Raw genomic sequence first — 12,319 nt, forward strand, 5'->3', positions numbered from 1 at the left:
TAATTTTATCCTACCCTTCCTTCCACAAGCTCAGAGCAACATACACAATTCTCCTTTCCCCTATTTATGAATAGAATATAAATCAAACAAAATATTTAGAATAGGGGACAGTGTAAACACATAACCCAATTGTATAACTAAACACATAACCCAATTGTATAACTAAAGTAATGAGATGAAGGAAAGACTGTGCTTAAACAGTAAGAATATGCTTTCTTAATGCTAGCTGGTTCTTAATGCTAGCATCAAATTAATACTGAAGAACTAAATCATTTTGGAATGTAGGAATTATTTCTGAGCTGCTGAGGCCAAGGCATTCAGGGTGCTTCACCTGGCAGTGGACCTTGAGAAAAAGGTCACCAGTATAGACTGGTTTCCAGGGATGCTTCCCACTGCAGTGCCAAATTACCGCTGTCTAATCTATACTGTAAAACCTTTATGTAGCTTCAGGGATGTGCTAGGTTTATTAATAAATAGGCCAGATGAAGAGCATTGGTTTCTGTGCTTGGATCTAAAAAAAGCTGCATTTCTTTAGATTCATGTTGTACCATTTTCAGCTCAGTTCCAACAATGGCTTGACATGTAGCAAAGAGGAGGGTTAGTGTTGGAGAAATGCTACTCCTATGCCCCTTGTGTTATTCTTTGGATGTTATGATACTCATGATTAGCTGCTCCTATAAAGCAACCCTTAGTCATCCCCTTTGGCCTGTGCAAGCATAGTGCCTGGACAGTTTTAAATATGTCCTGAATACACTCTTTCCTTAGTGCAAGACTACTGCTTTGTATGTCATTGTTTCATAGTGCATGAATAAAGTGAATCACTCTTCCTAAGACAATGCCTAGTGATGGCAAGTTACAACGCAAACAGTATCACATACTCTATGGTGGCCTGTAACTCATTTTAGATCCAATTTCACATTCCCTTTTTCCTTTATTTTTTAGGACCAGAAAGGAGCGTTGATGTCACTGATGTCACAAAACAAAAAGATTGCAAGATGAAGCTAAAGGAGTTTGTTGATTACTATTACAGCACTAACAGAAAAAGAGTACTCAATGTAACTAACCTGGAATTTTCAGATACCAGGTAAAAAGAAATAATGAGTTTGGCTGACCCCCATAGAGTTTGAAATATCTGATAGCCTAAAGTAGCAACAAATTTCAAGAAGTGCTTTTGGGGGAGAGGGATAAAGAATTTGCCTCTTTAACCATTTTATTTGCCCTCCCTTAGCTATAATGTTAACATTTTTTTAAAAATGCGCCTGTTTCATATTTCTCCACCAGTTTTTAATATTGACCAAAAGTGCTTCCAACTTATCTAAACTGAGATTCAGTTTATTGGTCCACATAGAGACTGTTACTGCCTTTAACCTTTGACCCAGAACAGCTCTTGCCTAACCTGGCACATTTGAAAAAGAATAATAAATCTGAGTGACGATGTAGTCCATAGCCATGGACAGTCTTTGGACAGTGGTTTCATGGACATTTTTAAGTGCACAGGGGACAAAATGGAACCCTGTGAAATAACTTTGTACAGATTTCATGACATTGAACAGTTGTCCCCCTAGCACCATTTCCTGAGATACAGAATTAGAACTATTAGTATGCAGTCATCCCACTTCTCATGTCAGACAGATGAACCAAAAGGATACCATAGTTGATGGCATCAAAGGCCACTGAGAGGTCCAGGACAATCAACAGGGTCACATGCCTTCTGTCTCTCTCTGGTAAAGATTGAAAATCAGGGTAACTAAGGCAGTTAAATAAATTTAATAAAAAGGTAAAGGTAGTCCCCTGTGCAAGCACCAGTCATTTCCGACTCTGTGGTAACGTTGCTTTCACAACATTTTCACGGCAGACTTTTTGTGGGGTGGTTTGCCATTGCCTTTCCCAGTCATCTACACTTTCCCCCCAGCAAGCTGGGTACTCATTTTACCGACCTCAGAAGGATGGAAGGCTGAGTCAACCTGAGCCAGCTACCTAAAACCAGCTTCCGCTGGGATCGAACTCAGGTCATGATAGTATAGTTCAAAGGCTTAGATCCAGTGATGCACAAATATAAACATAAATAAGCGTATCGCAATAAATAAACTTATCACAATTCCACTTGGGCTAGATTTTGTGCAACACCTGTCATTTTCCTCCCTCTGTATTGGTTGTACATCATCTTGCACAAGCATAAATGCAAGAGGGGATACAATAAGTAGGACTTAGCACAAGAGCGAGCCCACCATGGTTCCCTCCCCCTTGTATTTCCATTTGTGGAAGATCTTTTGTGCAAGTGAAAATATTGTGCTAAATCCAACCCAAAGAGATGGGGAATTTTCCCATTCCCCATCAGATTTAGCATTAGTTTGTAGAGTAATAGCAGTAAGAGCTCCCCAGTTCAACAGAATGAATTGTCTGACATTGCTCTACCATATGTGAAACAATTTGCCCCCACAGACTGAAGGAAGAGACAGACACAAGGGTTTGGGTAACTAAGGGCCAATTTATTTATTATTAAATTAACAACAAGGGCTATAAACATAACAGGCAGCACGGCAGGGCCTGGGGATGAAATACCCCTCCCCTGCCGCATGACGGGCGAGCCACCCTGCCCCTAGGTATAGCCAAAATGCATGGCTGGTACCTGGCCGGCTTAGCAAAGGTTATGCCCTGGAGTTCCAGCCCCCATCCACATGGCTGAAGGGTGGATCAATCCATGCAAACCTGAGGCAGTCCACTTCATCAGTCAACTAGTCCGCACGGGCCAGGAATGATTTAGCTAGACCCTGTGCCCCAAAACTAAGGTGCTATTGGTGCTCACCGAGCTGCATAACAGAAGTTAGGCAAAAAACCCAGCCACCGCGAGGCCAAGCCTCTGCTTAGGCAGCTGCATCCACTAAACGCCTAGCACTTCCCGAAGCCCAAGTTTTAAGTCATCCAAAAAAAGTCGTTTCTCTTATTGGAAAGATGGATGCCATCAATCCTGTATAAATCGGTGCAATCAGCATGGATCCCAGGATGAGGGAGAAAGTGGCCCAACCCCCCCTCAAGGGCTTTTTAAATTTGTAAATTGGCTTTGTGGCGAGCTCTCTCAATTGTTCATGAATCCCATGCCCCACACCATACCTGGCACAGGATCATGGCTGACCACACAATCAAAACCTGAGACCAACGACTCCTAATGACTCGAAAGTCATCCTTGGCCTGCAGTACAAGGGCTTTACCCTTGAGCAAGCCTAGATCATTTCTTCCCAAATGTATCACCACAACTTGTGGCGGCAAAACATGAATGTTTTCAAAAAGCAAGGGCAACAGGCCTGACCAATGTAGACCCTGCCGTCCACGCCACTCTATGGTAGTCCATTTGCTGAGCCCCAGCTGTGACCTGGCCAAAGTCCTCCTGGAAGGCGAGAAGTTGCTGCAAGGAATCTAGTTCAACACCTAAGAATGTCAATTGCTGGGTGGGACCCTCTGTCTTCTCATGGGCTAGGGGGATGCTCAACTCCTCAGACTGCGCTGTAAAGGCCGCCAGCAAGAGGGCACACTGGCCGGAGCCCAAGGGGCCGGCAAACAAAAGTCATCACATTGCTTAAACCAGCCCTACAGCACACATCCCATTCTAAAAAAGAGCTAAAGTGCTTGAACGCAGCACAAGAAACAGAGCACCCCATGGGCAAGGCCCTATCCATGTAAAACTGCCCATCAAATTGGAAACCCAGCAATTCAGAATCCAAAGGATGAACAGGGAGAAGGCGAAAGGCAGACTTTATATCACATTATGCCAACTCAGCACCTCACCATGTGAACCGCTGCATCAAAAGATGTGTACCGCACGGTACACAATATCTCAGGTATGGCATTGTTCACCGACTCCCCACGAAGGTAAGATAAATGGTGGATCCATCTAAACTCCCCTGGGGTCTTTTTAGGCACAATACCCAAAGGAGAGACCTGCAGAGAACTCACAGGAGGTGCAGGAAATGGACCAATTACCCTGCCCTCAGCCAATTCTTTCCCTATTTTTTGTCGAACTATATGCTCCATACCTGTAACTGACTTCAGGTTATTGGCCATAAATGACCTTCCGGGTCCCTGACAAGGAATTGTGAAACCGAATTTAAAACCATTGAACAAGTAAAGTCTATCCTCAACCTTAGGATAATTACGGAGCCAGGCCTCAAGTACTGTAACCCTTATTGGGCTGGGGCGCTTTTTCAAAAAACTTACTTGTCCCACCAGAGCCCTGCCTGTGCAACCCCCTCCTGGGTTTACCCCGGGAACAATTTATAAAGGAGTGAGATCCTCTGCACAGAGGGCACTCTTGCTAAAATGGGCAGTTTTTCCTTCCACACACCCCCTGCAACCCAGACTCCCAGCAGAGCAAGTGGGGTTTAACCACCTGTCCCGCATTACCGCAGGAACCAGAAGCAGCGGCTGTGTGCTGCATAACATGTCCGCTGTCTGACCTATCTCCGAGATTAGGTCTCACTGGAGACATAACCTGCAGCCACAACTGTGGCTGAATTTGATCTCATTGAAGGGATGGGTTCAAGGCAGCCCTGATCCTGAATTCCTTGTGTTGCTGGAGCCAGGCAGAGCCACTAAAGCTGGTGTAGCTCTTGTATATGATATCAAAATACTGGAAAAGGGAAGTGGCCCTCCATGGATGAGACCTGGAAATTATTCCGGCGTAAATAATGAAACCGGGCACCCAGGTCCTATCAACTTTACGCCGTTTGATCTTCTCCTTTTCCCTATCATCAAGGTCCTCCTTATCCTTTTTCTCAAGCTCCCTGTAGAGCAGAGAAAAAAGGTCCACCAATTCTTCCTTTAATATTTTATCCTTGGTGTCTGGCAACAAGTGATTCCCTAAGGGAAGAGCCAGAACACCAAAAGATAAGGCCTTAGAAGGCACTGAAGAGTAAGATGGGCCCCAGGGATAAGGGAAACCCCAGCCACCGCAAAGGGCCGAGGATAGTCCAGGAAACTGGCCAGGCAGGCCACCCCAAGACGCTAGAGGGTTAGCTGAATTAAAACCCTAAGCCCAAGGTTGAGGATTAGTAAACACTGCAGATTGGCTTTTGGCCAGAGTCCCAAATGTATCTGAATGCCCCCATGGCCCCCAGGGCCAAGCTACATTAGTGTGTTGTACAGACTCGCCCCTACCAAACTGCACATCTTGCCAGGCATCCAAGTAATAAGCAGCGAAAATGGCAGCCCCCTCGCCCAGCAACAGGGGAGTAATAAGCAGGGAAAATGGCCACTGCCCTGCCTAGCAACAGTGCAGACCACCCCAATAATAGGACGGGGGGGATGAAGAGGGCCCCAAAACTAGACCCGATATTCCCAGCTACAGAGGGGGAACAACCCACGGGAAAAGGCAGAGAAAAAACGCTGGCTGAGCTAAAGAACCCAGCCAGCAGCAAATTACTGTGCCCAAAAGTGCTCCCGCTACCTCCATGCAGCCTCCATGCAGTCAAAAATTGGGTGCTATCTGTCCCTTGACACCCAAAAGTGGCTGCAGCCACCAGGTAACTGCCACCACTGAGCTACAGGCCCCTCCTCTGAAGCTCAGCCGAGGGATCGCTGCCGCAGCTTGCCACAGCATGTAAACCAACGTGCCAAAAGGCCCTGTGTCGGGCAGGACAGGAGGAGCTCGTCCAAGCTCTTCGCTCCCCGAGCACGAGGTGAAGACTGCAAGGCAAAAGCAGAGACAACCGTTAAGGTGTGCCCACTCCGCCCTCACCTCCCATAATGCCCTGCCCACTCCTCCTCTTTCGAAGGGGCAAAACGGCCCCTGGAGACAAGGCTGTGCAGCCTGCCTCCGGTTGGGAGCCACATTCTAGACAAACTATTCATTTCTGCTCTTCATTCTGAGGAAGTTTTGTTCTGTGTACATCATTGGTGAGGAAGGGATGAATTTATGATTTGCTGAACCATGTAATTTAAACTTTTTCTTCCTTTTAGGACTTTGGGATAATCTATATAGCCATAAAAAGATTATTATAGGGCAAGATAATGGTTCTTTATAAAATGATGAGCTTTGGCAAAAATAAAATAAACCATGGTTGTTTGAGAATTCCATCTCATTGAAGAGGAGAAAGAAGTGATAATTAATGCAGATTACAGAAAGGCTGAACGATAATTGCAAGATCATTTCTTTTGTAGTATCCATAGCTCTCTAGGCTGTATTTATTGTTTTAATAATGTAACCCCCTTCCTTGAGCACAAAGGATCAAAAGCAGTTTCAAAGCTCTGTGATTATAGGTATTTTTCAATAGTTGTTTTACAGCTTTTTCTCTATCTGCAGACAATAATGATGGGATGCGTTTTATTCTTGGGGGTTATAGGAATGATTACTCATGCTCCTGATTTAATCATTGGCTAGCAGATATTGTATTTCTCAACAAGAACATGACACTTTAAGAGGATCTAAAGCTCCATTGTGACATGCAGCATGAAAACACAGTGTATTTAGAAAGAATATTTTTGGAGTGAATCTCTCATGGAAGAGGTGTTTAAAAATGAAAACAAATTGTATACAGCCATATCTACTGAAATAACTCATCAAGCAGTTAAACATATATTTATACAAACGTTCAGAAAATTGGAAAGGTTCTTTGCTGTTATATTGAATGCATTTAATATACATGGAAGGCTGTCTATGCATTCATTTGGCTAGAGTTAGTGAAGAGTCAATTTTTGATTCTTTTTGTTATTATTGTTTATTGCGATTGTGCTCCTATACAGTTGCTCTGCAAGAAAATCCCTTAGGTTTGATTGATTAGCAGCACAATCCGGGGTGGGGGGGAGGGGAGTCTTTTGGGAACAGACGAGCTGCTACGTGGGCGCAGGAAGGGTTTGAACCAACGTATGACCGGCGCCACCACAGCTGGGGGGAGTTATGTGGGCGGGGGGCCACCCGAGGGCAGTGGTGCCTGAGGGCTGCGCATGAGCGTGGGCGGAAGTGAGGCGGAGCGCAGCATTCAGGCGGAGGAGGGGGTGGAGTTGGGGGCACGGCCAGGCTTAGGCAGCTTCCTGAGCAGTTTGGCCCATGGCAGCCCCCCCCCCTCGAGAGGCGCAACTTTACTCTGGCAAAAATAGCGACATGTCCCATAGGCACTCATTGAAACCAAAACCAAAGGTTGCCTCCATCGCTGCGGAAGCTCTCAAACCCCTTAGGGAGCGGCGTGATTGCCTCGCCAATCCCCTTGCACCTCGGGCTAATGAGCCCCCTTCCCAGCACCCAATCACGGTCTCCCCCCCCCCCGAAATACTTCTGCTCTGGCCTCGCACAGCTCAGTTGTTAGCGAGAGGAGCGTGTGTCGGGAAGCTCTGTCGGCGTGCTCCCAGCCGTACAGACTTAGAGTGAGGGACAGGTAGGCACGTTGGTGACGGGTTTTGCACCACGCGGTTGCTTTGACAGTATCTTTGACTTGTGAGGGGGAGAGAGAGGTCTCTCCCCTGGGGCTAACTGCTCTTGTTTCCAGGTCTCCACAGGTTCTGGGCTCCCGGAGGTTCTGCATGCGAGGAATGTTGCCCATGGCTGGTAAGTTCCACTGTCCCTCTTCTCAGCCTCCCCCTCCCTTCGCTCTCGGCCGCTTGCTGTGTGAGCGTCTCTGGCACTTGAAGCAGGTAGTGGGCTCCAGCAGGGGTCATTTGCTGACCCCACTCCCCTGTGCAGCCGCCTGCTCCCTTCCCTTGGTCTGCCCTCTGTTCTGTTCCCAACCCCTGGCAGGGCATGCGGTGTGTGTGTGTGGCAGCTGCCCCATTGCGGGGAGGTGGGTCAGAGACTGTCCCTTTAAGAGAGTGCCTGGCTGAAACACAGCCTGCTCTTCCAGTTGCCGCCCCTGCAGGTGCTCTTGATCTCTATCTCCATTTTGCAGGTGAGACTCCAACACAGAGACTTCTGATTGTGTCACTCCACCGCCCCTCACTCCCTCAGCTGTTTCTGCCTGCCACTCGGAATGGAGCCCCAGCCATGGCGAGACTGCCCAGCGCGCGCCAGGGACACTGTTGCACTCTGTTCCGGAAAAATAAAGTCTGATTTATGCCCTCTGTTGTCTCTCCTGCTTGGCATCTGCTGCACATTCCCTGGGCAACCCCCCCCCTCCTCTGTCAGTGGCCTCTCCGAGGGAATGCCTGGGAGGGTGGGCAGACTTGGTTTGGGGGGGGGGGAATGGTCTATGAGCCGCTATGCTGCCCCTGCGTGGGTGGATGGGAGGGGAGTGCTGCCCCTCAGCCTGCCTGGGCTGACAGCCTACCTGACCCCACAGGGCTGTTGTGCGCAGGACACTAGGGAGGAGCTGATGAAGTGAACTCAGAGTTCTGCAGTTGATGCACTCGCACTCTGAGTTCTGCAGCCCCCGGGGGAGGTGTTCCGTGCACATGGCAGGGGGCGTCAGGGTAACACAGGGTGGGGGGTGTCTCTGGGTGGGGGGTGTCTGCTGCTGGGCTGCTCACTCCCAGACACACATTCTAGCCACTGTCTATGACAGCGAACTCCTGCACTTGGTACTTCCTGCTTGTCTGCCTGCCATTGGCAGAGTCTCTGACAGTAGGAGGCTGTGAGGGGATTGACAGCTTCTCCGTGGTTCCATGCGGCCCTGTCTCACCCCCACCCTCGCCTCGCCACCAAGCCAGGCTTCTTGTGCGTGCATGCCCAGCCTCATTTGTGTTCCCTCCCCGTGTTGGTGGGACATCTCTCCTTTGCCTGTGATGGTCTGCTCATCATTGGCTCCATTCTCTGATTGGGGGCAGGTTGGGGATGGCTATCAGCCTCTCTGGGGCCACCTCTCCCTATCCCTGACTGTCATGAGCTGTGGCGCATGCGCCAGGACTGGGCAATGGGGGGTGGGTGGGCTGGCCCTCCCCTCCGGCTGCCTCCGCCTCTCTTGTGCCTACTCCAGCGGCATTGCCATGGTGACCGTCTCCCTCACAGCAAGCTTTGCCTCTCCCCTCCCCACGCTCAGGAAGTCTACTAGTGGCACGGCAGCTACACAGCGACCGGCCACCACTTATTTCTGGATTGGACTGCCCGGCTCTGCAGACATTTTATCCAGTACGTGCTTTCTCCAGCGCACTTAAAGACTAATTGAGAATTTGCCCAGAAATAGCATCTTCACTGATGTTAGATCCAATGTTGTATTTCATACTAACTCAAATTTTATTTCTTTTTATGATTAAAACAGAATGTCCAATTTTGTAGAGTCTCCTGATATAGTGAAAAAACTTTCTTGGGTAGAAAATCATTGGCCTGATGATGCTTTGCTTGCAAAACCTAAAGTGACCAAATATTGCCTGATATGCGTGAAGGATAGCTACACAGATTTTCACATAGAGTCTGGTGGAGCCTCTGCCTGGTACCATGTCCTGAAAGTAAGACTCTTATTATTTTGCCATATTTAATACCAAACCATGTCCTAGAATTATTACGGGGATCATCTTAAAAGCTAAGATAAAGAATTGAATTACAGACAGCCATTTTGCTTTTCTGAACATCTCATATAAAGCAGTAATATCATTCCTTGAGGAAAAGTAGGCAGGCTGCCTCTCATGGGGGTGGGGAGGGAAAAAAGACAGTGGCTTTCTGGCTGCTCTCTTCAAATGGAATATCATTCCTTTCCACTTAAAAATAAAAGCTTTGCCTCTTTCCCCAAATATATTAGGTCTTTGGGGGAAAGCCCTATTCTTTCCCTAACTTGTCTTCTGTCATACTGTCCAAGGCTGAAAGCAAGGCATTTGCTTCTTCCTACTGTTTGGTTCATACTTATTACCATTATGAATCAGAGAGGCATCATCCAGTTATATAGAATGAGAGCCCTTCCCAAGTCAGTGATTCAGCAGTGTGATTGGAGGAAATGCTGTGCAGAAAAATTCAAATTAGAACAATTCTGTTTGGCAGGAACATAGACTGATTGACAGATGTGTCAGGTATATATGTGAGTGTTGAATATATTTTGTTCTCATGTCCTGTGAGACAGTTTAATGACAGAAATGAGCAATGAGAACTGAAAGCAGTCAGCAACACTTACCGCAACACTACCAGAAAAATGGCCGGAACTGAAACTATTTGTGTGTAAAATTTCATTTGTATTAGTTATGAGATTAACCAATATGAGGCATGCTCAGATTGGGTTTTGATTACTTACCTTCTAAATGCACACCACTGTCTGGTATAACCAAAACAGACTGTTTAAAATATATGTGATTCTACAGACTTGTTATGTGGTTTTAATTCCTTTGAATAATCAAAGCACTTGTTCTTTTTTAGGGTGAAAAAATATTTTATCTCATCAAGCCGACCTCTGCAAACATTTCTTTATATGAGCGCTGGCAGTCCGCAGCAAATAACAGTGAGATGTTTTTTGCTGACCAAGTGGATAAATGTTACAAATGCACAGTTAAACAAGGACAAACACTTTTTATCCCCTCAGGTGAGCTACTGATGAAATGCAAGACATTTACATTCAACACACCTGTTGCTCTGAATCTGCAAAGCGTGTGTTAGAGTTGAAGTGAGATAATATTAAACTGTACAATTTAAATCTCTGTCCTATAGAATTATAAGCTGATAACCTTAAAATTATTACTTGATTGGCAGCATACTAACCTGTGGTCTGTTTACAGTTTGAATACAGGAAACTTCTATCAGGGCAAGCAAAAGCAGCATAACTGTATAGTAGAAAGTTCTTAGCAGGACAGGTTTCCCAACCCATCGTTTCCCTTTGTAAGCCAGAACAGGAACAGGTTGGACTGCCATTTTGTTCCATTTAATTTACTTAAAATTTGTACTCCCCAAGTGCTCCATCATGAGGAGACAGCTGACATGAGGAAGTTGATGTGTAAGCAAGGTCAGATCTAAGAATATTCCTGAGCTCTTTACTGAATCTGTGCAATATCATTCCATGTGTCATAGGCAATGGGATTTCCCTCCAAGACACTCATTTTACCACCCAGCATCACTTTCATCTTATCTAACTTCAACTTCAGATTGTTCATTCCCAGACAGTTGACCACAGTCTCAAGAGTGTGATCAGCAACCAAGATGGCAGCATCTGAAAGGAACAGCTAAATAAATAGCTGGTTGTCATAAACATATTGATGAAACCCAAAACAATGAATGATCTCTTCCAACAGTGTTACATAAACAGTTATCAACAGAGGGGAAACAGCAGATTCCTGGGGTGCTCCACATATTGCCTTCCAGGGAGAAGTCTCTGCATCTCCTATTTCTACTCCATATCCCATCATACACTTTTTAAAATCTCTTGTTCCAACCTAGTATTCAAGTAACACAGTAGAATAGAATGGCCTAATTATTAAACACTAACAATACATTTTATTTTATTTTCATTTATATTCCTCCTTTCTCATGTGGAATTAAGGTGGATTTACCAGTACAATACAATGATTCAGTGAATCAGTAAACCAGTTGAAAAAATGTGATGTTTCAGTGATAATGTTTGTATTGAATTGCAAAGATTTCTAGTAAAACAATCAGTAATAGAAGCCTGGGGACCTTAATAGCCTCAGAGAGGCTGATCCATAATGGGGATCATGAACGGGCAATTGCCGATTTTATCTGTTTTCCAGGGTACAACTTCAGAAGGCTTTGCTTTGATGAGTGATCACAGCAGAATATATCCAGGAGAGGTGGTTTTGCAAGCACATGGGTTCTGTAGCTGATCAGTCTATTGCAGACCCAGAGCTCAGCCTGAAGCCAGGCTGAAATTTGATTTGTAGAGGGGGAAGTGGTAGGGGAAGGGCTACACTAGCCAGTTTTTCACTGCAACTGTCATCCGTTTTCTGCCATTTGGCCTGATGATGCTTCTGGCTCCTGCAGTGAAAATCTAGCTATGAAGCTAACTGTGTGTCTCTGGGCAAGTAACTCAAATTATCTGGCAGCCTTGTTTGGTGTGAAACCAAAATGTTGCTTCAACCTCCTTAAAAGAAGGGCAGGAATCACATATAATAACTGTAATGTAAAAACTAAACTTGCACTTCTAAAGGACAAGTCAGTTTTGCTTTTGCTAATTCTCCTGGGGCATATAATATATAAAGAGGAAATACTGAACAAGCAGCAGACCATACACAGTTAAGAGGTTCAGTGTTTTAAAGACATCACTGTTTTTTTGGTGTTATACAGGGTGGATTTATGCAACATTAACTCCTGTCGACTGTCTAGCCTTTGCAGGACACTTTCTACATAGTCTAAGTGTTGAAATGCAGATGAGGTAAGCTGTTTGTTCCAATCTTTGTTGGAGGATATTTAACCAGATTCTATTCTATATGTTTTAGGACAACTACATATTTTGGGACAATTGTACATTGT

At 45.8% G+C, this 12,319-nt stretch overlaps 1 protein-coding gene across 3 annotated transcripts in view; it reads left to right on the plus strand.

The window, feature by feature from the left end:
• PHF2 (PHD finger protein 2) overlaps positions 1-12,319 on the plus strand; it is a 198,563-nt gene that overhangs the window by 127,153 nt on the left and 59,091 nt on the right. For all 3 annotated transcript variants that reach the window (XM_060239820.1, XM_060239818.1, XM_060239819.1), the window contains exons 5-8: positions 943-1,084; positions 9,177-9,363; positions 10,259-10,421; positions 12,134-12,221. In XM_060239820.1, the coding sequence (XP_060095803.1) occupies positions 943-1,084; positions 9,177-9,363; positions 10,259-10,421; positions 12,134-12,221 (580 nt within the window). The remainder of the gene's footprint in view (positions 1-942; positions 1,085-9,176; positions 9,364-10,258; positions 10,422-12,133; positions 12,222-12,319) is intronic.

This window comes from Heteronotia binoei, chromosome 5 (genome assembly GCF_032191835.1).
Source record: "Heteronotia binoei isolate CCM8104 ecotype False Entrance Well chromosome 5, APGP_CSIRO_Hbin_v1, whole genome shotgun sequence".
Taxonomy (NCBI): Eukaryota; Metazoa; Chordata; class Lepidosauria; order Squamata; family Gekkonidae; genus Heteronotia; species Heteronotia binoei.